The 27872-nt window shown below is 38.8% G+C and overlaps 1 protein-coding gene across 4 annotated transcripts in view; it reads left to right on the forward strand.

Moving 5' to 3' along the window:
- sgsm1a (small G protein signaling modulator 1a) overlaps positions 1 to 27872 on the forward strand; it is a 124903-nt gene that overhangs the window by 19105 nt on the left and 77926 nt on the right. For all 4 annotated transcript variants that reach the window (XM_057832721.1, XM_057832724.1, XM_057832723.1 and 1 more), the window contains exon 3: positions 13242 to 13317. In XM_057832721.1, coding sequence (XP_057688704.1) covers positions 13242 to 13317 — 76 coding nt within the window. The remainder of the gene's footprint in view (positions 1 to 13241; positions 13318 to 27872) is intronic.

Consider the following 27872-nt stretch of genomic DNA (forward strand, 5'->3'; position numbering starts at 1 on the left):
ACACGTAATACAGTGCCATTATAGATTGAACACGACAATGCGTGAGTGGGTAGTGCAACGCATGCGTTACTTGCGTTAAATATTTTAATGTTATTTGTAAATTTGACAGCCCTACTTTAAACCAAAACTAAAGACTCTGGATGAGTGTAAGACATTTTGTCTGTAACGTTAAATAAAATTAGAAAACGATTTAATTGAAAAAAAAAAATATATATATATATATATATATATATATTAGGGCTGTCAAAATTAACGCGTTAACGCGCGGTAATTAATTTTTTTAATTAATCACGTTAAAATATTTGACGCAATTAACGCACATGTCCCGCTCAGACAGTATTCTGTCTTTTGGTAAGTTTTACAGCAAGGCTTTTTGCGCTGTCTAACAGCGAACTCTTGTGGTCGTTTTGCGACATGGTTTATTGATTTCCTGCCAGTTCAATACGGCTGCACGACGTCTCTGTTGTGCTTATATGATCCTTGGACAAGATTTGTCCGTAAGTATGGTTGTTGTAAAGAATGTACATATTATGTTAGTAAGCGAAATGTTATATTTTTTGTATGAGACGCTTTTTGTTTATGTTTAATTAACCTGTATAGCGTGCTAAGCTAACGTTGTTGCTAATGCAATGCTTGTGTACTTTTTTTTGGTTGTTTTAAGACGGTCTAAAGAGGACAATGGTTTGAGGCCATTTTATTAATAAATCAGATGAAAAAGGAAGAAGTCTGATTATTAAGGCGTCGTTCACTAGCTGTCTAGCTTTGGAAAAAGTAGACGCTTCGGAGTGAGGACAGCATAGACAGATTTAAATGACAGTAGAGTGAAATGCCCACTACAGTCCTTATGTACCGTATGTTGAATGTATATATCCATCTTGTGTCTTATCTTTCCATTCCAACAATTTATTTTACAGAATATATATATATATATATATAATTCACAGAAAAATATGGCATATTTTATAGATGGTTTGAATTGCGATTAATTGCGATTAATTAAGATTAATTAATTTTTAAGCTGTAATTAACTCGATTAAAAATTTTAATCGTTTGACAGCCCTAATATATATATTAAAAAAGGCATGTCCGATATTTTTTTTTGCCGATTCCGATACTTTGAAAATGAGGTGATATGACCCGATAGATCGGGATGCCGATCGATCGGGACATCTTTACTTCATATTATTAAAATAATGTTAAAAAAACAAAAAAAAAAAGATAACAAAGACAAACATGGCTCATGGTAAATAAAAGGAAGCAAAGTGCAGCAACAATTTTCTGCAGCCGTTTGGCTGGCGTGATGCGAAAAATAAATTAATCCGCGAAATCAGCTGATTCCGCAGTCCATCTGCATGCAACAAAGCAATGCTGTATTTTGAGACGCTGACCCGGGTGACGTCACATTCCCATTCGTCCTAAACCTGGGACAGGAGCCGGAAGTAACTCATTTTCATGGCGTGAGATTCAAAAATCGAATATATAAACTGATCGCTTCCACACACATCCAAGCGGTCCATTTCATGCAGGAGCATAAAACACCGTGTGAAATATGAAATAAACATGCTTTTTGGTGTCATACGCACTTTAAGTCAATTTCATCCAGACAAAATGAGTCAAGAGGATTATTAACGATCATTTAACAGTTTTCATGGACAAACAACAAGTATGTATTCCCTCCTCTTATTCAACATTTGGAGCCTTCATACAGTCTGTGTTGGCCGCCTCGTCGATTAATAATGAGGATTGGTTGGTAATTGATGGATCTTCTCTTTTCTAAGCTCTGCTATTACAGAAGTGAATTGGAATAGCCCGCATATCCTTTATCACTCTTGACTGTTGCCTTCCGGGTCCAACGAATTGTTGGACCTAATTCACCAGGCCGCTGCAACACACATTCATCAAGCTGTCACAGCTACAGCTACGTTTACATATGTTCCTGGCATCCATGGTGGTCCCAATTTCCTGAAACGTACTGTAGCTTGAGCTTTTGGCACTTTATTCCCCTCTGTAATTGGGTCTTGCTAGTTTTTCTTATGGTCTATGATGGTATCCGTGATAGGCCTGAGGTGGAGTATTGAGTCTTTACCACTATGTCAGTATGATCCCTTCCCATCACAATCTGATGGGGTCACTCATGTTTCTCAAGGATTTCTCCGGAACAAATGAGGCTGCTGTGGCTGCTAGACAAAAAGCATGACCATAATCATACAATGATTAAACTGGGAATTTGTCTGTAAATAAAAATAGACATGTTGAAGTAGAGCAGGGCGGTAAACCAAAAATTTACCGTTACCGAAATTCTTCAGGATGTCCGACGTAATTTTGACCATGTCGGTAAATTCGGTAAGTTAATAAAACAAGAAAATATAGTCGTTTCATCCCGCTTTGACTCTGTGTTGTTCGGCTATGTTCATTCCCCTTTAAGAAAGCAGTCAGTGCGCTTACGTATGGAGTCACGTGGTTTTCAGGAAGCCAAACAAACAGAAGTCCGGTAGGCTAACGCTAGCGGCTAACGCTACAAGCAAACGTGATGGAGCCGGGTTTAAGGGAGCTTCGCCAAACTTTCACCCTTCATTAAGTAAACTCTTGGCGGGTTCCAGACGGGCTTTCACCCACTGTCCTCCCTGGTTCTTACGATTACAGGAGAGGATGCTTTCAGTGCTTTCTTCTTGTAGCCAAGCCACAGGCTAACGATAGCGGCTAACGGTACAAATGAACGTGATGGAGTCGGATAGCGGCTCTAACCTAATCGAAACGGCTGAAATTAAGTGGACTGGGCACGGACTTAATCTAGCAATCACAATGTCGCGTTATTTGGTATCTCTGTGTGATTTCTCTGAAAGCTTTCATGATGGTAAAGCACTCAGCATAAAGTATAATCAAACAGTGAAGCCTATGTATAAAATATGACAGTTTAATGGCCACAGCTATTTTTCTGTATGTGTTTGCTTTATTCTGCCATCATATAATCTTAAATGTTTCATCAGCATCAGAGCAATACAGCTTTAATCTGGTTGTGTCTGTGTGGGGGGTCTATGTATGAAAAAATGTTCTGGGGGAAAAAGATCCTGAAACCTTGACGTAAACACTTGTGATGAATAATTATGTCACAGCAGCCATTACCGATAAGTGTCTGAAGTGTACTGTTAAAGCTGCAAGTCATTTGTGTTACAATGACACACACACACACAGTCGTCATATTGATTTTTATAATATTGTACATTTTTCAAGTCATACAAGCTGTTATAAGTGTTCACACTAGAATTCTTATTGTTTACAATTTTTTTTTTATACTAAATGTTTAGACTGCATGTGCAATTGTTAATTTGAAAGCTGGTAAATAAATTTAACGAGAAACTGTTAATTTGTATTCCATGCATTGATTCAAATTTTCAAATTATATAACAGACCGCTTGGGCGAATTTATCGTCATTTATCGTTATCGAGGTAAATCTGCTCAATTTACCGTGATACGTACTTGAGGCTATATCGCCCAGCCCTATGTTGAAGTCACATATTAGTTGTACTTATTACTAGTGCTGTCAAATTTATCGCGTTAACATACGGTAATTATTTTTTTAATGAATCGCGTTAAAATATTTGACGCAATTAACGATTGCACGGAATGACCCGTTCATGCGTTGCCTCAAACAGTTTACAATGACGCCGTTTTAGCACATTGAGAGCGAAAAGGCAGAGAACAATTATAAGTATTGTGGCGAACGACGTGGGGATTTTTCTTAACACGCTTAATTGAACACAACGCAGAACATACTGTATACCATTTGCAGCCACCACTGAGAGTTATGGTTGCCCAACTTCCCATCATGCATTTGCGCGGAACAGTTAAGTCGCTACTGTATAATTTTGTGAAAGCACAACAAAAAAAATATTCCTCTCTCTCAAAAAAATAATGTTCACAAAAAGAAAAGCGCTCAATGAAAAGAGAACTGGCATTCCCAATCAAAATACTAGCTATGAAAAATACACATTAAAAATTACTCAGACTTTGCCTTGGCTAGCTCTCGAATTTAAAACTCGCCATTGCCCCCTTTGGTGTATTTCAATCACTACCTTAGGTAGTTAAAGACACTGTGGAAGAAAGAAGTAGAAGAGCCCATGTGACGTCCCGCTCGGCGACATCAACAATGGAGAGCTATTAGTTTATTTTTTCATTGAAAATTTTACAAATTTTATTAAAATGAAAACATTGAGAGGGGTTTTAATATAAAATTTCTATAACTTGTACTAGTGAAGCGAGTGGTTCTTGGCGCCATGCTAGTTTGATGCGTCTGGACAACGAGACACGTCACATCACGACGCAATGTGCATCTTTAGGAATTGTTAAAGGGATCGTTGAGGCTTTTTCATTGTGATGTCGAGGCCTCGAAACACTAGTAACCGGTTCGGAATTGGAATCGGATTTAGATTCCCATCCCTAATTATGGCTGTCAAAATTATCGCGTTAACGGGCGGTAATTAATTTTTTGAATTAATCACTTTTAAATATTTGATGCATTTAACGCACATGCCCCGCTCAAACAGATTAAAATGACAGCACAGTGTAATGTCCACTTGTTACTTGTGTTTTTTGGTGTTTTGTCGCCCTCTGCTGGCGCACGGGTGCGACTGATTTTATGGATTTCAGCACCCATGAGCATTGTGTAATTATTGACAACAATGAGCTACTAGTTTATTTTTTTGATTGAAAATTTTACAAATTTTATTAAAACGAAAACATTAAGAGGGGTTTTAATATAAAATTTCTATAACTTGTACTAACATTTATCTTTTAAGAACTGCAAGTCTTTCTATCCATGGACCCCTTTAACAGAAAGAATGTTAATAATGTTAATGCCATCTTGTGGATTTATTATAATAAACAATTACAGTACTTATGTACAGTATGTTGAATGTTTATGTCAGTCTTGTGTCTTTCCATTTCAACAGTAATTTACGGAAAAATATGCCATATTTTAGAGATGGTTTGAATTGCGATTAATTACGATTAATCAATTTTTAAGCTGTGATACAGTCACTCAATTAAAATTTTTAATTGTTTGACAGCCCTACTTATTACCTCTACAAATTTTCCCAAACGATTTTCAGCAATACCAAATTATCTTTTCCTGGGTTGGTTAAGTTATTATTTGAAGAACTGCTTTCATTAAGTTGCTCCCAGAGATGAGTGAATGTTATTGACGTATGCATGGTCTTCGGCAAAACTGTATTGCGCTACACGTGTCGTCTCCATAGCAACCTGTAGACTATCTATGCTTGGACGTTTTTGCCCAAGGAACACATCTGAGACCTTACGGATAACCCAGATAAGAGACGTTAAAATTACAGTTGCCAAAAGGCAAGAGATGTACGTAATCAGGCGGGTGAATTAAACATGAAGATGCGTGTTTATGGGTGTTTTGTAGCAGAAATAATTGTTGTTGAGGCTGAGGTTTCAAAGATTACTCATCCAATGAGGCTTAATGTGCAAAATGACTTCTGTTTATTCAATGCTCATCTTTTATGTGGAAAGTCTTCCGAGGGTAAAATGTTTTGTTCCCTTTTATTTTCCATTTTAAGGAATTAACTAAATGAAGGGCTTATTTGCACAGACACATGAGATTTTAAATTTACCCTACAGTGGGGCAAATAAGTATTTAGTCAACCACCAATTGTGCAAGTTCTGCTACTTGAAAAGATTAGAGAGGCCTGTAATTGTCAACATGGGTAAACCTCAACCATGAGAGACAGAATATGGAAAAAAAAAAACCACAAAATCACATTGTTTGATTTTTAAAGAAATTATTTCCAAATTACAGTGGAAAATAAGTATTTAGTCACCTACAAACAAGCCAGATTTCTGGCTGTCAAAGAGGTCTAACTTCTTCTAACCAGGTCTAACGAGGCTCCACTCGTTACCTGTATTAATGGCACCTGTTCTAACTCATTATCGGTATAAAAACACCTGTCCACAACCTCGGTCAGTCACACTCCAAACTCCACTATGGCCAAGACCAAAGAGCTGTCAAACGACACCAGAGACAAAATTGTAGACCTCCACCAGGCTGGGAAGACTGAATCTGCAATAGGTAAAACGCTTGGTGTAAAGAAATTAACTGTGGGAGCAATTATTAGAAAATGGAAGACATACAAGACCACTAATAATCTCCCTCAATCGGGGGCTCCATGCAAGATCTCATGGCGTCAAAATGATAACAAGAACGGTGAGAAAAAATCCCAGAACCACACGGGGGGACCTAGTGAATGACCTACAGAGAGCACAGTAGCAAAGGCTACTGTCAGTAAAACAATGCGCCGCCAAGGACTCAAATCCTGCACTGCCAGAGGTGTCCCCCTGCTGAAGCCAGTACACGTCCAGGCCCGTCTGCGGTTCGCTAGAGAGCTTTTGGATGGTCCAGAAGAGGGCTGGGAGAATGTGTTATGGTCAGATGAAACCAAATTAGAACTTTTTGGTTGAAACACAGGTTCCCGTGTTTGGAGGAGAAAGAATACTGAATTGCATCCGAAGAACACCATACCCTCTGTGAAGCATAGGGGTGGAAACATCATGCTTTGGGGCTGTTTGTCTGCAAAGGGACCAGGACGACTGATCTGTGTAAAGGAAAGAATGAATGGGGCCATGTATCGAGAGATTTTGAGTGAAAATACCCATCCATCAGCAAGGGCATTGAAGATGAGACGTGGCTGGGTCTTTCAGCATGACAATGATCCCAAACACAAAGCCAGGGCAATAAAGGAGTGGCTTCGTAAGAAGCATTTCAAGATCCTGGAGTGGCCTAGCCAATCTCCAGATCTCAACCCTATAAAAAAATCTGTGGAGGGAGCTGAAAGTCCGTGTTGAACTACGACAGCCCCAAAACATCACTGCTCTAGAGGAGACCTGCATGGAGGAATGGGCCAGCAACATTGTGTGAAAAGCTTGTGAAGAGCTACAGAAAACGTTTGGCCTCTGTTATTGCCAACAAAGGGTACATAACAAAGTACAGTATTGAGATGAACTTTTGGTATTGACCAAATACTTATTTTCCACCATGATTTGCAAATAAGTTATTTAAAAATCAAACAATGTGATTTTCAGTTTTTTTTTTTTCCCACATTCTGTCTCTCATGGTTGAGGTTTACCCATGTTGACAATTACAGGCCTCTCTAATATTTTCAAGTGGGAGAACTTGCACAATTAGTGGTTGACTAAATACTTATTTGCTCCACTGTATCTGTGAGAAAAGTAAATTGAAGCTATTTGGAAAAGAGATGGCACTTGAAAACTGGAAAGTAGCTTAGGTAAATGTACCTGCCACATCCATTACAGGTTGAAACAATCAACAAATATTGTAGCTAGCTTGATGTATATGCCAGTGTAAAGGCTTCGAAACACAAGTTGACAATTTAATCCTAGTGCCAAGGAGGCAAACTGGATCCAGGGTCACCATATCACAAGACAACGATTAGTTAGACATTGTCTTTTAAAGGCTCTGGTGTGGTGGGCTGTGGGCTGGAAGAAGGGTGTGTTTGGGCATTTTTTAGGATTATTGTCTGTTGTGGATTGGACAGGAGGATTCGTGCGTTACCGTTGTCAGGGCAACGACAGTTCAGGATTTTGCCATCCTCAGCGCCACGAGAGTGCTGAGTGTTCACTTCTCGGTCGCGGGTTCCTCCTGAAGGAATTCGGCCCCCCCGGCCAAGCCGCCGGAACAGCGACAGCCGAACCAGATGGCGTTCCGCTGGCGCCGCTTTAGCAAGTCGGCCGGAAAGGGCCAAATCCCACGCGTTCACTCCGGTGTTAACCCTTTGTACTGACTCCATTTTGAACGGTTTAAAGATGGCTCACCAAAAACAGGTTGACAATTTATTCGTAGACAATGATCAAAAAACAAGGCAAAACAGACGGAGAGGCAATGTTGGATCCAAGGTCCGCAAAACAACGGATAGATCGGAATGTCCCCAAGAAGCGATGGTTGTTCGCTAAAATGTTCATTCTTTTGAAGCTGCGGTGGAGTGGGCCATGTGGAAGGCGTGTCTGGGTTTTGTCATGGGATCATCCCTCTGCGGCAAGTTTGGGCGGTCAAGTTCGTGCGTCATCCTTCGTGGCTGGGACGTGGTTGCCACGGCAACCGACACATGTCTCGACTTCCAAGGCGCTGCGCTATCAAGTTGTTGTCCTGGTAGGGCGAGAGCATTCTGACCCCATCGAAGAGTTGCTGACGTCCTTTCCTTAGCTTATCAGGTGAGGGCTGATAAGGTGATCCACTTTACTGTGTCAAAGGCCATGGAGTGATGTCCCTCAAACTATGGTTAAATGCTTTACTATAATGAATGTGTTAGACTAATGTAGACAGTTATACGGTGTCTGCAAGAAAGGTAGCTATTCCCTTCACTCCGTACCCGATGTTCCTTGTGACAAGACAAGATGTCCTGCCATTTGTTCTGGACTTTCCAGAAGCGCTTATTGCGGGACTTGGTAGGCCAGACGTGGGCTTGTAGATGTCTTGTCTATCACCTGTTTGTCAGCGTCAGTCTTGCTTAATCAGCTGCATGACGCGCACGTTGGGCTTCTGTGGTCAGAAGGCGTCCTGTATCTATTCTGCCCTTATCTGTCCGTTGTCTTGGTGCTGAAAACTCTAATAATTTCAAGTCCAACTGTTCATGATATCAAATGCATTGTTTGTTTTTCTTGAACTATGATATAAATGCTATTTATTTTATATTGGGTGTGTTAGAGTAATACAAACGGTCAAACAGTAAATACGAGAAAAAATACTATTCCCTTCAATGACGATAGTGGATGGTGGAGAATGACTTTGGTAATGCCATCTTCAGTAAATAAAGAGACCTTTGTTGACAACTAGCAGATATCATGATCAAATGTTGCAACTGTTTGTGAGAGCACTGGAGCTTATAAAACCTGCCGGGTCATTGTTTGCCCCTTTAGACAGAAAATCTATCAGAGCAGCAAAGCTTTCTATGGTCAGCCTCTAAGCCTATGCTTTCTCTAAAGCTGCAGGTCCATTTGAGGATGGCCTCGAACCCCTGCACACCCACAGGCCTTGACAGCTGTCAGGATGGTTCAAACTCAGAGTTCCTTTTCACTGTTAAAATAATGTATGCCCATGATAAACAGATACGCTAGTCGGAACATCTAACGTCAGTTTTCATCAGTCTGATTTCCATGCCAGTGCCATATTGAGCAGAATAATTCTTTTTGAAGAAACTGTGCTTAACTCATTCACTCCTAGCCATTTTCACCGGAGCAAGGCCCTTCACTCCTGGCCGTTTTACTGGATTTTGACTGATTTTGCAAGGCCCACAGAAAATTCTGTTCTATTGCTATATAAACATGGAACCCACCAAAAGAAAGATTAAACTCTCTTCTTTCAGCAGGAAAAAAGTAAGTCCATATCTTTTTCCATTCTTTAGAAATCAGCATTAGAAAATAGCTTAGTTTGAGCAATTTTCCAATTTCTGATTAAAAAAAGAGAAATTGAGCTTTATGTGAAAGCATACATTTCAAACATAACTTGTACTTAACACATCTATTTTTTTGTAGAGATGTCCCGAATGCCGATCGATCGGGTCCGATCACGTCATTTTCAAAGTATCGGAATCGGCAAAAAAAATATCGGCCATGCCTTTTTTTAATGTATATACTGTATATTTTTTAATTAAATCGTTTTCTAATTGTATTTAACGTTACAAACATAATATGTTACACTCATCCAAAGTCTTTAGTTTAGGCTTAAGGTAGGGTTATCAAATTTATCCCGATAACGGCGGTAATTAATTTTTTAAAAAATGTATCACGTTAAAATATTTAACGCAATTAATGCATGCGCTGCACGACCCACCCAAGCATTGTCACGCTCAATCTGTAATGGCGCCGTTTTACCCATATAGAGATAAAAGGCAGCGTAAAATGAGTAGAGTTAATTTTGGCAGCCTTTGGAGCAGGGGTCGCGTTAACCGAATATTTTCCGTCGTTGACCGGTTTTTTAAAACGGTGACGGAAAAAACTGAAGTCCATCCGTCATTTTGACAGGTTGCAATTCACACCCCAGACCACAGGGTGGCGAGTGAGCATATTAATTAGCTATTGTCTCTCTTAATGCATGACGTCGTTGGCTATTCTGTCAGAATATTGTAGCGTCACCGGGGTCTGGCGGCGGCACCGTGATTGACACATCAACGTGAGGTTCTTATTGGTGCACCCGGTGTGCCAGCGCGTCATCCAATTGGTGGACTAGATTGCCGCCTGTGTATAGACCCCAATCACATGACGTCACAACTCCGCCCCCCTGACTGGAGCCGCTGTATTGTGTGTCAGCTCGTCATGTTTACACATTACCGCTACGTACATGCCTCCTATTACGGCGTGTTTTTCTGCTTGTTAACATTAATAATCAAAATGGTGAAGGCGTGTGTGGCGGTTGGTTGCAGTAACAGAGAAGATAGACTGAGAGACTTGAAGTTCTACCGTATTCTGAGAGACCCGAAGAGGAGAGCGAGATGGACTGCTGTAATTCGACAAGAAATCTGGGCACCAAACGATCACCACAGACTATGTAGTAGTCATTTTATATCTGGTAAGATGCATTTAATATATATTTAGAAGATTTTGGGTTGACAACCACAATTAAGATTATTGTGTGACGTTGGTGATTGGGGTCTATATAGTTGCCCTTTTTTTGGGGGGGGCGGAGTTGTTGTTTTGTTGGTGTTGTTGGTGGTAACCAGAGTAAAAAGAGGGAGAAAAATACCATGACTTCCGTGTCTAATTTTTTGCCGCCAAGCAAGCGTTACAATATTAATTAAAAATGAATGAAAACTAAATACTATTGAATATGTCATCATTATCATTTAAAAAATTTAAGTGACGGGTAAAAATAGATTATGACCGGATTTTTATGACCCTGTCAGTCAAAATGACAGACAACGAAAATGTCTAGCGCAACCTCTGCATTGGAGCCTTTTTTTTAATTGGCTAAAGCCTTACAATCCCTCTCCCTACGATTAGAAATATCATGGGAAGCAATATGGGGAGGCAAGGTAGCAATTGATCTTTTTCTTAACACCTTATATCATATCCCAACACAAAGACGATATATCAATTGGTAGCACTACGCAGTCATGGTTCCACTTCCCATCATGCATTTGGCCATGGCTACAGAATCATTTACTGAAAGCTCAACAAATACACTAGATGACAATATTTAGTCACAATATACAAAGTCACAAGTCTTTCTATCCGTGGATCCCTCTCACAGAAAGAATGTTAATAATGTAAATGCCATCTTGAGGATTTATTGTCATAATAAACAAATACAGTACTTATGTACTGTATGTTGAATGTATATATTCGTCCGAGTTGTATTCATTTTTTTCTTAATGCATTGCCAAAATGTATATGATCGGGAAAAATTATCGGGAATGATTGGAATTGAATCGGGAGCAAAAAAAAAGCAATTGGATCGGGAAATATCGGGATCGGCAGATACTAAAACTAAAACGATCGGGATCAAATCGGGAGCAAAAAAACATGATCGGAACAACCCTAATAAGAATATATTTGAGGGAAAAAGCATGTCATTTTGCCTCATTCAAATCTTAATATCTGAACATTTAAATATGTAAACTTAAGTGCAATCACATTCGTAAATGAATGGCTTCTGGTTTTTGAAATGTAAATAAACCAATCTATTATGATAAAACTAATGGCAATAACTGCATTAACCATCAAAGTGAGGTCTAATTGTAACTGTAGTCTTGAAACAAATCTGAAAAAGGAAAAACATTGCAATAAAATAATGCAAACTGGTTAAACTTGAGAGTAGCTGAGATCTGCCATGACAGAACATTACTCCTCAAGTTCAGCATTTGCTGAGTTGATATCTGGCGAGTTGATAATGTCTAGACCCCGAATATAAGACGACTCCCACTTTTTCAGTCATATTTCAGTGCAAAAAACACCGTCTTATATTCAGGCCAATACGGTATTTACACATAACTAACTGAGATGACGCTGTTGTGGCCGAGACAGCCGGTTTAACTTTTCCCTCATCGCCGCCTTTCTCATAAAGATGGATTTTTTTGGGTCTCTGCGGGGTCTGCTCAGCGAGTAGCACGGACTCAACGACATCGCCCGCTGCACTGGTGGTCCCGGTCGTTCTGCTCGGTCATCCGCCGCCTGGCATCCCTGCGCCTGCGACCCAGTCGTGTGGCCCGGCCGTTCGTTGCCATTAAATTGGGTTGCGGGTCTTACCAAATGCGCTACTGCCCTCCAGTGGCCAGTTTTATTGATTTAAAATGGATTTTCAGCTTTGTGCTTCGGAGCTCAGTTGAATCAGAACCCAAAGATGTCTTTTATGAAAAAAAAGAACGTAAAAGACATATAAATACGTCTTTGGGACACTGAAACAGTTAAAAATAGAATGTATTTATACGTTTTTGGGAGCAAATGAGTTAATGGAGGTCTGCTTGGATTAAAGCCTTTTGTCTAAATCAGGTTTTTATTCAGATTAATACATCTTGTTTTCAATCTATACAGCAAATTCTCCTTTCGCGTGGTCTTTTTTTTTTAATACAGTATTGAAAAATGGGGCATGTGTTTGAATAATATATGAACTGGCCAGTGTGTTATGTTGGTTGTGGACAGAATTATTTTTGACAGGAAATTATAGCGGTACGTGCAGCCACGGCAACAGCAGAGTAGGGCTCACACAATCGGACCTCGCCATGGCCATTGATTTGATAGATCGTCTTAATTAGTGTTCTTTAGCTGTTGTCAGGACAGCAGAGAGTAACCCATCAGGATCAATTTGTAGCATTATCATGAAACCATGCATACCTAACATGTTTTGTTAACATGGAAGGATGTCATTGTGTTTTAATACAACATAATCAATTGCTCCCACTCACGATAGAGAAGAGGTTTGACGTAGACTTCCAAATATAACACTTTTCGATTCCTGGGAAAGATTCTCTGCGGGAGAGCTGGTGACTCATCCAGCAACTTTGCACTCATCCCACTCGATTTTTATTCCCTTTAACTTGTCAACGACAGTTTTTCTTAAGTGCCTCATTAGTCTACCTCAATTTATTTCAGGACGCCCTGCTGATGATTCTGAAATATATTTATCATTCATTCAACAATCCCCTTAGAGATCGTGTGTGTGCAGCTGTGGCATATTAATGAGTGACTCATCCAGCATCTGCTATGTCATTGACAGGTGAAGCAGATTATGGAGGAAGCAGTCACCAGGAAATTTGTTCACGAAGACAGCAGCCATATTGTTTCCCTTTGTGGTGAGTAAGCAAACATATAGCTTGATCAAACCCATGTTTATTGTGCACTCTGAACAATCCTACAACAAAAAGCCATTCCATGTGTTTTCTGACTACAGTATATTGCTCACACTTTTTTATGTGATGGAAATGTCATCTTATTTAACGTTTATAACATCACAGAAAGTTTTTTTTTTTTTTTTTAGGGGAGGGTGGCATGCAAATTTTACTTTTTTGAGCTTTTAATCATGTAATGTTGTCATTCTTTGGTTAAAAACAAATTGACCCTATACACTCTGAGTATTTTTCAGCAGGGCCGAAAACCAAAAAGTGGTTTTTGCCATGTGGCAATTTTTTTTTGCCTTGTGGCAAAACGTTTTTGCCATGTGGCATTTTTTTTTGCCATGTGGCATTTTTTTTTTGCCATGTGGCAAAATTCTTTTGCCATGTGGCAATTTTTTTATGCCATGTGGCAATTTTTTTTTTTTTGCCATGTGGCAAATTTTTTTGTCATGTGGCATTTTTTATGGCAAATTTTACTTTCATTTTAAATGGCAGAAAAACACATGTGGCTTTGATTTTTTTTGACCATACACTACAAATTAGAGCGCATTGACATTCAACTGGCACCCAAATAAGGCTCTGCCATTGACACTTATCACGTCCAAATTTCATTTTAAATGGCAGAAAAACGAGTGGCTGTGATTGCCAAAAATAAAAAAGCAACATGACAAGATCGATTTTGCCACATGGCCCAAAATTTTTTGCCACATGGCAAAAAAAAACAATTTTGCCACATGGCAAAACAATTTTGCCACATGGCAAAAAAAAAAAATGCGACATGGCAAAACATTTTGCCCCATGGCAAAAAAATTTTTGCCACATGGCAAATACCATTTTTGGTTCTCGCTGTCTCTCGTATTTTCTGTGAAATTAGGGGTTGATTTTTCAATGAGTATTTATAATAGAGGTGCAACAATTAACTCATTCACTTCGAGCCATTTTCACTGGAGCAAGGCCCTTCGCTTCTGGCCGTTTTACTGGATTTTGACTGATTTAGCAAGGCCCACAGAAAATTCTGTTCTATTGCTATACAGTATAAGTAGGGCTGCAGCTATCGAATATTTTAGTAGTCGATTAATCGATGGACTGCTTAGTTCGAGTAATCGGATAAGGAACATGAAAAATTAAAATATCTGAGCTGAGCCTCAAACGGTATATATATATATATATAATATATATTAGGGCTGTCAAAATTATCGCGTTAACGCGCGATAATTAGTTTTTTTAATTAATCACGTTAAAATATTTGACGCAATTAACGCACATGTCCCGCTCAGACAGTATTCTGCCTTTTGGTAAGTTTTACAGCAAGGCTTTTTGTGCTGCGAACTCTTGTGGTCGCTTTGCGACATGGTTTATTGTTGTCTTGCCAGTTCAATATGGCTGCAGGACGTCTCAGGCTGACGCCTACGTTGTAATGTTGTGCTTATATGATCCTTGGACAAGATTTGTCCGTAAGTATGGTTGTTGTAAATAATGCACATATTATGTTAGTAAGCGAAATGTTATATTTTTTGTATGAGACGCTTTTTGTTTGTTTTGTGAACCTGTATAGCGTGCTAAGCTAACGTTGTTGCTAATGCAATGCTTGTGTACTTTTTTTTTTGTAGTTTTACGACGGTCTAAAGAGGACAATGGTTTGAGGCCATTTTATTAATAAATCAGATGAAAAAGGAAGAAGTCTGATTATTATGGCGTCGTTCACTAGCTGTCTAGCTTTGGAAAAAGTAGACGCTACGGAGTGAGGACAGCATAGACAGATTTAAATGACAGTAGAGTGAAATGCCCACTACAGTCCTTATGTACCGTGTGTTGAATGTATATATCCATCTTGTGTCTTATCTTTCCATTCCAACAATTTATTTTACAGAATATATATATAATTTACAGAAAAATATGGCATATTTTATAGATGGTTTGAATTGCGACTAATTGCGACTAATTGCGATTAATTACGATTAATTAATTTTTAAGCTGTAATTAACTCGATTAAAAATTTTAATCGTTTGACAGCCCTAATATATATATATATATATATATATATATATATATATATATATATATATATATATATATACTAGCCATATTACTAGTACTCCACATGAATGCAGTATAATTTGATGTAAAGCAATTTGCGTGAGAGTTCTTGTGAGGTACTTAGGTAAAATTAACTCTGCCTTTAACACGTCATTTTTGTAATTGTACTGGTGTCCAACTGTGACATTTCAAGTTTTTTTTTCACCAAATGGTGTCAGTGAAGCACGATATTATTATAGTGTGTGAGAAACACACTTCCCACGTGCAAGCCACAGTTGTCTGGTGTGTGGCTCAGACCAAACAACATTTATTTGTCGAGTTCACTTTATTTTGCAAAGACTGATCATATGTATGACAGTAAAACATAGTTTTTTTTGTTTTTTTTTTAACATCTGAAAACCGGTATCCTACTCTATCTTTTATACATGTGAATGAAAATCTTCTTGTTTAGTTTTTTTTTGTTTTGTTTTGTTTTTTTTACTCGTGTAATTGATTGATTATTCAATTTGAAAAAGTGAAACGCATTATGTCCCAGATTTAAAGTGCCTGTGACACGAAAAAGCATGTTTATTTCATCATACACGTGGTATTTTATGCTCCTGAATGAAATGGACCGCTTGAATGTGTGTGGAAGCGATCGCTATATTTATTTAGTTTTTTGAATCCCGCGCCATGAAAATGATTGACTTCCGGCAGCAGTCTCGAGTTAAGAAAGAGTGCACTGTGACGTGAATGGAGGAAGGAGTCCTCTTCACGATACAGCCATACTGTTGTAAGAGAAGGACTAAGGATTCAGCTGATTTTGCGGATTAATACGTTTATTTTTCGCATCACGCCAGCCAAACAGCTGCTTCTTGCTGTACGAGGGAGAGGCGTGTGCGCCTTTTTGGGGTTTCAAAAGGTTCCCATTCACCGGTGGATATTGGCCAAAACAAGCCCTACTACTGTGGGACCATGGGACTTACGAGGAAGTGAGTAAACATCAGGTTTTGTATTATGTCAAATACTGGGATCATTTTAATATGTAGGTGGCTTGCATTTTGTGACATGCTCCTTGTCCCCTTGGCCGACGACCGGCGGCTTGTCGCACATCCCCCCGCCGGGAGAGCACTACTACTATACTCGGATTATTCCTCTCTTCATTCAAGTGCCCGGTGTTCTGTCAAATTTTCCGACTGATCAGAAATTGCAACTTTGAGTTGAAAGTAGCCGCGAATACAGCGATTCCAAAGTAAACACTACAAACTTTCTTTAAATAAAGGACTACTTACGTTTGATCACTTACGTTTGGCATGTCATTGTCATTGTTTGGCAGCGGTCATTGTCCAGCTGCTTCCCCGGCAAGCTCCCCTGTCCGTAGTAGCTAGGAAGTGGCTGTAAATTGCTCTCCGCCGGGCGGGGTGCCGATCGGCGAAGACAATCGACAACCCAGTTGTTATCTGAAATTATCCGGGCTAGTTATGTGTGTATGTAGTTAATGTCGGACGCTTGGTATGCAAGTGGGGAAAGCGGCACAAAGCCAAAAAAGCGCACCATAGTGGCCAAAACACTGACTTACTTCAACGAAATAAAGGAGGGTGCACTGTTGTTTCCTCTCTCTTCAATGCCAAGCTTGGCTGCACGTCGGCCGTGAATGAACTCCTAAAGCGATATGCAATGAGTCCATTTATCGCACGGTAAATAAAAATGAGGATGGTAATTTTCACAGCTGTGGTTTATCGCCACGCGCACATGCATACATACATTTGTGCGTGCATGCTGATGGCATATGAGAGAGACTCCAGTGCATTTCACATTTGTTTATTGGTCATCAACACACCGTAGAATTAAAGTTCAGATATACAAAATCATGAAACACATCTATATTAAACATTGTAAATGTTAGCATTGCTACATTGAGGCTAATGGGGGAAAAAAAGACAACCTACTTTAGCCTGCTATAAAACATTGGCAGTCTTCTCCAAAACACAAACTTGCGGTAAAAGGTGACACTCCAAACATGAAAAATCGCTGGTTAACAGCATTTGCAAACAAAAAAAAGAAGAAAAAAAAATCCATTACTGACACCACATGCAATGACAAGAAGAGCTTTTCTTGCGGAGTTTAAAGCTTACATTTTGCGGTTTAGCGAACGTACTTCCGGTGAACATTTCAAGATAAAAGCATTTCATGTTCGTCATAAATAACGACTTCTGGAGTTACTCCCACATTCTTTCGATGATAATGTAGGTTTTAGCTTTCTTTAGGTGCCCAAAATATGCCTGATCAGAAAAACAACAAGTTGCAGGGGGATTCATAACAGGTAACATGCAAACAACCTGGCATTTTTAAAGGGATCCTCTATTTTTAAGACAAGTAATTTTTTAAAGATACATGTTAGTATGAGTTAAAATAATTTGATATCAAAACCCCTATTAATGTTTTTGTTTTAATAAAGTTGGTAAAATTATTTTAAGTGATAGGTCGCCATTCTTGTTACGTCGCAGTGCGTGACGTCACCGGTCCGGTTGACGAAATTCCAGCATGTCACTCGTTAGCTTTCCCAACATGTCGTCAGTTCTACCCTTCCTATTTGAACCAGATCTGAAAAGTGAAGAGCAGGACAGCACTGTCGATCGTTCACAAGACGAGCTTCAGGGAAAAATGCGTGCAGCAAATACCTGATAAGACAAAAGTTGGGCAAAACAGGTGATGCGAGAGAGTTCTGTTGGGAACTCTGGTTTAGAGCGAGAGTGTATGCTGACCGTTTTTATTAGCAGATATTCAAGGTAAGCATATTGCGTTTTCAAACTTCCCAATATAATTATGTAGATTGTTAGCATCCAGAGCTGTCGTGTGCTTTACATACAGTACAGGCCAAAGAGCACATCTTGTGTAATCCATGTCTTGTACATTGTAACGCGTGGTAGCTAGGATACGTGTATAAAAGTACCAAAAAGGGGAGAAGCTTCCACTTATACACATTTATTCACAACAAATAATATTTCCACCTTGACCACCCTTCACTCAGGAGCTCAGCAGTACGCAAACACGCGTTTCCTGACGAACTCCAACATTGTTGTAAGGTCCACGTCAGAGCACTGTCGTCACTGTAGCGTGCCATAGTGCTTTAATTATTTAGTATGATTTGGGAAAAACTCCCACGAAGAACAGTCAACGAAAAAGATTGCAATAGTAATCCAAATCCGCTTTTTTACTCACTCGAAGATCCAGAATTAGACCGATCCCATGGCAATGTCGCAGCCGCGATCAGGCCGTCGATTCCACAAAATAGACTGATCCGAAAAGCCGCTGTGGGACCGACAGACGGACAGACGAATAAAAAAAATGGACAGATCCAAAACCAATATTGCAGACGGACCGTCAGATCCAGGAAATAGACTGATCCCTTACTTGACTGAGGATCCAGGAAAAATGTTCGGGCGCCAGTTGTAACGCGTGGTGGTAGGATACGTGCATACAGGGACCAAAAAGGGGGAGAAGCTTCCACTTATGCACATTTATTCACTAAAAATAATAATTCCACCCATCCAAAAGCAGCACATCGTGGCATTTTACTTCGCGAGTTTAGGCAGCAATAAGCAATTGTTGAACACGCTACACATTTGGAAAGATCCCAATGACGTCATCACTGCGAGCCCGCAAACCATGGCGCCAACTAACGGTCAACATATGGACTAAATATTATAAAATATTGTCATTGATTTAACATTTTATGTGTTTCTAACAACATATTTTAGTACAAGAGAACAATTGTGGTTTATTAGAGCCTTCATGTATTTAAAGTTAGAGGATCACTTTAACAGATTTAATGTAGGTTTTCGGGCTGTGTAATGAATTAATGGAATTATAAAGTATTCTAATAGGAAAATCCTGCTTGACCATTTCGATTTACAAACAAGGTCTTGGGACGAATTAACTTCGTATGTAGATGTACCACTGTAGTGGTATAATGTTAATGCTAGATATTTTTGTAAGAATTTTTTTGAATCACGTTAGAGAGGCGAAGTCAGTGTCCTGAATCTGTTTACATTCCATTCTTTTGCATTAGTTAATGCTATCAGCATTTGACCTCTTTGTTTATTTGTGATTTATTGTTGTTATTTAGGTGTTTATTTATACTTTAAAAAAGAATTTAAGTGTTCCAAAATGTTTTTGGGAATTAATAAGCGTCATCAAAAATGTCATTGCTAAATTAGTAAAAAAAAAAAAAGGGGGGGGGGGGTTAGATTAGTCGACTAATTGTAAAACTAGTCAGCTGACTAATCGGGAGAAAACTTGTCGTTTGGGACAGCCCTAGTTGTACAGTGTACCTCCACAAGATTCTCACCTTTTTAACCCCCGACCCATTTTCATGCCTGTAACTGCTTTATATTAGGGCTGTCAAAGTTATCGCGTTAACGCGCGGTAATTAATTTTTTAAAATTAATCACATTAAAATATTTGACGCAATTAACGCACATGTCCTGATCAGACAGTATTCTGCCTTTTGGTAAGTTTTACAGCAAGGCTTTTTGTGCTGTCTAACAGCGAACTCTTGTGGTCGCTTTGCGACATGATTTATTTTCTTGCCAGTTCAATATGGCTGCACGACGTCTCGGGCTGACGCCTACGTTGTAATGTTGTGCTTCTATGATCCTTGGACAAGATTTGTCCGTAAGTATGGTTGTTGTAAAGAATGTACGTATTGTGTTAGTAAGTGAAATGTTATATTTTTTGTATGAGACGCTTTTTGCTTATGTTTAGTGAACCTGTATAGCGTGCTAAGCTAACGTTGTTGCTAATGCAATGCTTGTGTACTTTTTTTTTTGTAGTTATACGACGGTCTAAAGAGGGCAACAGTTTGAGGCCATTTTATTAATAAATCAGATGAAAAAGGAAGAAGTCTGATTATTAAGGCGTCGTTCACTAGCTGTCTAGCTTTGGAAAAAGTAGACGCTTCGGAGTGAGGACAGCATAGACAGATTTAAATGACAGTAGAGTGAAATGCCCACTACAGTCCTTATGTACCATATGTTGAATGTATATATCCATCTTGTGTCTTATCTTTCCATTCCAACAATTTATTTTACAGAATATATACATAATTTACAGAAAAATATGGCATATTTTATAGATGGTTTGAATTGCGATTAATTACGATTAATTAATTTTTAAGCTGTAATTAACTCGATTAAAAATTTTAATCGTTTGACAGCCCTACTTTATATATTTGTGTCTCTCTCGAAATATCAATTTCTTTAAATAGTGAAATTGGGTTGTTGTCATCTGAATACATTACCACTCAAAATGTTACAATTGGGTGTGAGCAAAGGTTTTAAGGCGAAATGGTCATATGTCGAGTGAGATTTCCCCATAAGAACACATTTTTCATAGGAATACATAATTCGATTAATTCGTTCCACAGCCTAATAACCTACGCTACATCCTTTTATAAATACTGCTGGTACATTTACAAATAGCAACTACACATAGCAAAACAAATTATAAGTATAACTCAAACTCAAAAGAAAGTGAGCTGTAAATCTCCTAAAATGAACAAAAAGTGAACTCTAAGTGACCCAACGATATACAGTGGGGCAAATAAGTATTTAGTCAACCACCAATTGTGCAAGTTCTCCGTACTTGAAAAGTTTAGAGAGGCCTGTAATTGTCAACATGGGTAAACTTCAACCATGAGAGACAAAATGTGGAAGAAAAAAAAAAACTGAAAATCACAGTTTGATTTTTAAAGAATTTATTTCCAAATTAGAGTGGAAACTAAGTATTTGGTCACCTACAAACAAGCAAGATTTCTGGCTGTCAAAGAGGTCTAACTTCTTCTAACGAGGCTCCACTCGTTACCTGTATTAATGGCATCTGTTTTAACTCATTATTGGTATAAAAGACACCTGTCACACTCCAAACTCCACTATGGCCAAGACCAAAGAGCTGTCGAAGGACACCAGAGACAAAATTGTAGACCTACACCAGGCTGGGAAGACTGAATCTGCAATAGGTAAAACACTTGGTGTAAAGAAATCAACTGTGGGAGCAATTATTAGAAAATGGAAGACCACAGTAACAAAGGCAACTATCAGTAATACAATGCGCCACCAGGGACTCAAATCCTGCACTGCCAGACGTGTCCCCCTGCTGAAGAAAGTACACGTCCAGGCCCCGTCTGCGGTTCACTAGAGCGCATTTGGATGATCCAGAAGAGGACTGGGAGAATGTGTTATGTTCAGATGAAACCGAAATAGAACTTTTTGGTAGAAACACAGGTTCTCGTGTTTGGAGGAGAAGGAATACTGAATTGCATCCGAAGAACACCATACCCACTGTGAAGCATGGGGGTGGAAACTAGAGCTGGGAATCTTTGGGCACCTAACGATTTGATTACGATTACGATTCAGAGGCTCCGATTTGATTATAAAACGATTATTGATGCACCCCCCCCCCCTCCTTTTTTATTTATTTTTATTTTTTTATTTTTTAAATTAAATGTTTTGTACATTAGTTCCAAAATTGTTCAAAAATCCGCTCAGGCTAAACCAAACTACTATTTCAGTATCAAGTTAACATATAGCAGTAAACAAATATACAAAAATAACAGTAAATAAAAAACTCCAGTCCCCATTCTGTAACAGCAGCTTTAAACTACATTCAATTAATTTAATGTTGTGAATCAACTGTTAAAGTTGTTAAAATTGCTCCCGTTATTCCATAATTTCCCTTTTGTCTACTTTCGACATGTGAAAGTTATAAACTATTTTAAAGATAGATTCAAGTCAATATTTTACCGATTTAGGAGTATTTTAGATAAAAAGTTAATTAGGTTTGCTTGGAAGGTTCGCTACAACAGCCTTGCAGGGAAGTGTACTGCTTTAAGATGGCGGCCGTTTACTAACGCCCGCATCTAGATTTTTGTAGAAGTGCTGCTCACGCTACCGAATCAATGATGCATCTAGTCCTATATAAATGATATCTACCATGACATTATGTGGATGACGTACTTTGTAGCAGCTTTTCGGCAGCAGTCAGGTATGTTGTTGTGTTTTTTTTATCTCGTGGCATGAGTTGAGCTAGAGCCGTGAGTTGAGCATTGGCATTACCCGAGGGGCCGGGTAATGAGAAGCATGATGCTTAGCTACTCTCGCTGCGTTCTTCCTCGTTGCGCCCCGAAGACCGCGCGGCGCGCTGAGTGTGTTGTACTTCCGCTTTACTTGGCATATTTCAATAATCGGAATTTGGATGTTTGTGAATCGTTCTCGAATCTTCCACGGTCGAATCGCGAATAATCTAAGAATCGGAAATTTTGCACACCTCTAGACGTGATGTCCCTCCCAAACTCGAGCAGTATTTTTTATTCAAATGCTCTTCGTACATGACTACAGTATTCTTCATTCTACATGCAGTATGAGGCAACAACAAAATAATAACGCACAGGCACTGAGGAAACTAACATTAATCAGTAAACGGAATTTGGATGTTTGTGAATCGTTCTCGAATCTTCCACGGCCGAATCGCGAATCATCTAAGAATCGGAAATTTTGCACACCTCTAGTGGAAACATCATGCTTTGGGGCTGTTTGTCTGCAAAGGGACCAGAACGACTGATCTGTGTAAAGGAAAGAATGAATGGGGCCATGTATCGAGAGATTTTGAGTGAAAATCTCCTTCCATCAGCAAGGGCATTGAAGATGAGACATGGCCGAGTCTTTCAGCATGACAATGATCCCAAACACACAGCCAGTGCAACAAAGAAGTGGCTTCGTAAGAAGCATTTAAGGTGCTGGAGTGGCCTAGCTAGTCTCCAGATCTCATCCCCATAGAAAATCTGTGGAGGGAGTTAAAAGTCCGTGTTGCCCAACGACAGCCCCAAACCATCACTGCTCTCGAGGAGATCTGCATGGAGGAATGGGCCAATATACCAGCAACAGTGTGTGAAAAGCTTGTGAAGAGTTACAGAAAACGTTTAGACTCCGTTATTGCCAACAAAGGGTACATAATAAAGTATTGAGATGAACTTTTGGTATTGACCAAATACTTATTTTCCACCATGATTTTGCAAATAAATTCTTTAAAAACCAAACAATGGGATTTTCTGTTTTTTCTTTCCACATTCTGTCTTTCATGGTTGAGGTTTACCCATGTTGACAGTTATAGGCCTCTCTAATATTTTCAAGTGGGAGAACTTGCACAATTAGTGGTTGACTAAATACTTATTTGCCCCACTCTATCGATTCTTGGCAGGAATACATTGATAACCGTTTGGGATACAAAGTATTACGATGTATCACCATTTCGATATTTTGTCACACCCCTAGCTCGTATGTCGAGGTACCGCTGTATACACAAACGAAAAACTACACCAGCAAAATGCCAACGTGGAAATACGATAACAAGCTTAGATGAATGAAGCAAACCACACTGGTGATGGGAATAAGATGCCTTTGCATTTTGAACACGACTGCAATTGACAATCCACATATATTTTGGACTTAAATCATTTTTCCACTCTTCTGCATGCAACAGTGGAGGAAATTCGACCTTTAACTTTTCATGGAGCTCTTAACAAGTATTCCTCAAAGCTTTTCTTACATCTCACCTCGTGTGAAAATGATGACGTTAAAAGTTAATTTGCCTGATTCCCCAAAAGATATCAGAATAGTTACAACTGTCTGAAGCTGAGGTCACCATGACATTTAATTCTATGTGCTCCGTATTCCACACCAGTGAATGTGTTTTCAGAGCTTGGAGGAAAGCACTGGAGGAATGAAAGGAAATGAGATCAAATTGCTTGAGGGACAGAAGGTTCAATCAAATCTCAAGTGCTTACTGTGTGGCGTGACAAGCATGAGTAATTATGATTTTTTTTTTTTTTTCATTTTACATCCTGAGAAGAAAAGAACCTTAGGGTAGTTAAATCATGATGAACATTAGGCCTGCACTATATATCGTAAATCAGGCCGATCGAAATGTTCCCTCTAATTTTTCATGTGTCTGAGCAGACACACAAGCTCCCTGAGCACACTGCGGACCACGGTGAGCAACATCAGATGTGTACCCTTGCATACACACGCTACATAAAAATGTCGTCGGTTCTACCCTTCCAATTTGAACCCGAGTGGAAAGGTGATGAGCAGGACAGCACTGTCGATATGATTCAAACCCAGTTTTCCCGTGTGAGAGACGAGCACGTAGACCACAGGACTATGGCTATACTTCCGCGTGACGTTAGAGTCATGATTTCCCTTATAAAACAATAGCAACCCACATACATTGCTAGCTGTGAGGTAAAACCTGAACGGGAAACACAAGTGAAAAGAAAATGTGCATAGCTTGACCACAGAATTAGAAAACACGGCTCACATCAGACAACAAGCAGACAACAATCACAGCAATAATACAGCATGTCAATATCTCGGTAAGCCGCCTAGGATCGGTGTAAAGACACTGCTGATGAGCCGGAATTGGATGCAGGTACGACATTGGGAACTCATCCCACAGCTCTGTAACAAAACAATCTGACCAGCAGCAGAATGTGACAAAATCATGCCAGTCGTCATACTAGCTTCGCTTGCTCGCTAGCATCATCACCCCCACCATCCACTAGAGGTGTGCATCGGCACTGCCCTCACGATTCGATTCGATTACGATTCGGAGGGCCACGATTCGATTCTATTCAGAGGGTCACGATTCGATTCGGTTTAATTTGGCAATGCATCGCGATGCATTAAAGCCTGGGATGTAGAGCTGTCCCGACTAGTCGACATAGTCGACGTCATCGATGACGTAAATCCGTCGACGAGCACAATGTCCCGTCGACTGTTAATGAAGGGTTAAAAAAATATATGCGCGGAAAGTTCAGAATGTCGGATTCTCTGTATGCAAGCGGGGAAAGCGGCACAAAGCCAAAAAAGCGCACCAGAGTGTCCAAAACATTCACTTATTTCAAAGAAACAAAGGAGGGTACACTCTTCTGTCCTGTCTCTTCAATGCCAAGCTTGGCTGCACGTCGGCCGTGAATAAACACCTCAAGCGCCGTCATCGTTTGTAATTTTTTTTTTTTTCATTTTTTGTACACCAGAGGGTGCTGTCGCCTTACTAAATAATAATGTTTCATTGACAATGGGCCTATAAGTGCTATTAGTATTGTTCTTAATGCTAACTGAAAGGTTTATTTCACGTTATGGTTTATTTTATGGTATAGAAAATTATATAAGGTTAAAAGATCATAAATATATACAGTATATACAGTGATTGCACTCAAGGGAGAGATTGTCAATGATAAGGTAATAAATTAAGGTAAAGGCAATTCATAGAGGCAATTCATTGATATATAAATAAGGTTTATTGTGATTACATCAAGGATGGAATAAGAGTTGTAAACCATCAGTTTAAGAGACCATCTTTTCAATCGGGATGCTACACTAGTTAATTCTATCAGCATTTGAACTCATTGTTTATGTGTGATTTATTATTGTTATTTACGTGTTTATTTGTACTTTAATAAATAATTTAAGTGTTCCAATATGTTTTTTTGTGAATTGATAAGCGTCAACAAAAATTTCATTGCTAAATTAGTAAACAAAAAAAAAATGATAATTTTTTTTTTTTAATTATTAGATTAGTCGACTAATCGTAAAAATAGTCGGCTGACTAATCGGGAGAAAATTAGTCGTTTGGGACAGCCCTACTGGGATGCATTAAAATTCTAAAGCAAAGCATATTTTTTGTGCATCATGAGGCAACTCAAGCGGTCAGACTTTAAACAACTTTTTATTGGCTCTTGTGTCACTCCTAGTTGAAGTCAAATGAAAATACTTTCAGATATATATATTAAAAAAACAAAAAAAACAGGTCACAGCATTTAATTAGTGCTTTGAATGAGACCAGGGCTTTCTCTTTTTTTATACACACAGTAGCAGCCTTTCACACAGTGCAACATATGAACTCCTGTGCAAAATGAGTAATAACAGTCACTGTATTTTAGTCACAACGACCCATCAATAAAATTATTCAAGTAAATATTAAAGAAAACGACAAAGAAAATAGTGTTGTGCAGCAGCATCTTTATCGCAATATCAATCCAAGGATCACTTCAGTTGCAAACAAAACATCAACTAAATTGCAGTGTAGAACAAAAGTAAAATGTAGGCCTAGCCCACTCTATATGTGCAATAGAGGTTAGATTGGGCCTAAAAAATCCAGCCCGACCCGACACGGCCCGCTGGAATTGAAGCCCGACCCTGCCCGAGCCCGATCAATTAACTAGATTTGCAGGCCCACCCAGCCCAAAAAACCCGATTTTTTTTTTTTTTTTTTTTTTTTTTGGGAGTGACGCGAAAAAAACAACGCTGCAGCAGCAATTTATTTTCATTTCTTCGAGTTGGCAGGAAAAACGCAAGTTTTCTTAATGTTTAAATAGTCTACATATTTTTATGATCATTATAAAAGCATTTACACAATGAAATAACGCTGGGAAAGTTTAGTATTTAAAAAAAAAAAAAAAACCTTTGGTTTTGCAGACACTCAGAGGAGAAGATTCAAAAGGATCACATTTCTGTTGCCTTTGTGTGCATAAATAAAAGTGTCCTTCGTAACGAATTCTCAGTTGGCAGGAAAAAAAAGCAAGTTTTCTTAATGTTTAAATAGTCTACATATTTTTATGATCATTATAAAAGCATTTACGCAACGAAATGACACTGGGAAAGTTTAATATTAAAAAAAAACATGCGACATTTTGCAGAAACACAGAGAAGATTCAAAAGGATCACATTTCTGTTGCCTTTGTGTGCATGAATAAAAGTGTCCTTCGTAACGAATTTTCAGCTGGCAGGAAAAAAAAAACGCACATTTTCTTAATGTTTAAATAGTCTACATATTTTTATGATCATTGTAAAAGCATTTACACAACCAAATAACGCCAGGAAAGTTTAATATTAAAAAAATAAATAAAAATAAAAAATGCAGTTTTGCTGACACACAGAGGAGAAGATTCAAAAGGATCACATTTCTGTTGCCTTTGTGTGCATACGTAAAAGTGTCCTTCGTAACGAATTCTCAGTTGGCAGAAAAAAAACGCAAGTTTTCTTAATGATTAAATGGTCTACATATTTTTATGATCATTATAAAAGCATTTACACAACGAAATAACGCTGGGAAAGTTTAATATAAAAAAAAAAAAAAAAAAGCGGGCCACGGCGTTCATGTGCGTGCACAAGCAAATGCACAATACAGAGAGCCTGCTCTCGGTTTTATCCCTTTGGTTTTTTTTTTTGGTTTTTTTTTTAAATAATTTATTAGTCCAGCGAGGCGACCCGACCCAACCGACCCAACCCGAATGTGAATGCTTAACATTTTGGGCCCGACCCGTTAATGTTAATATTCCATCATTAATCCATAAACGAATGCCTTTTGTATTCATATCATGCCACTTCGTGTACTTACACACAAGAAAATGAGAATGATTTGTTTATCATTTCTTTTTG

This window comes from Corythoichthys intestinalis, chromosome 3 (assembly GCF_030265065.1).
Source record: "Corythoichthys intestinalis isolate RoL2023-P3 chromosome 3, ASM3026506v1, whole genome shotgun sequence".
Classification (NCBI taxonomy): Eukaryota; Metazoa; Chordata; class Actinopteri; order Syngnathiformes; family Syngnathidae; genus Corythoichthys; species Corythoichthys intestinalis.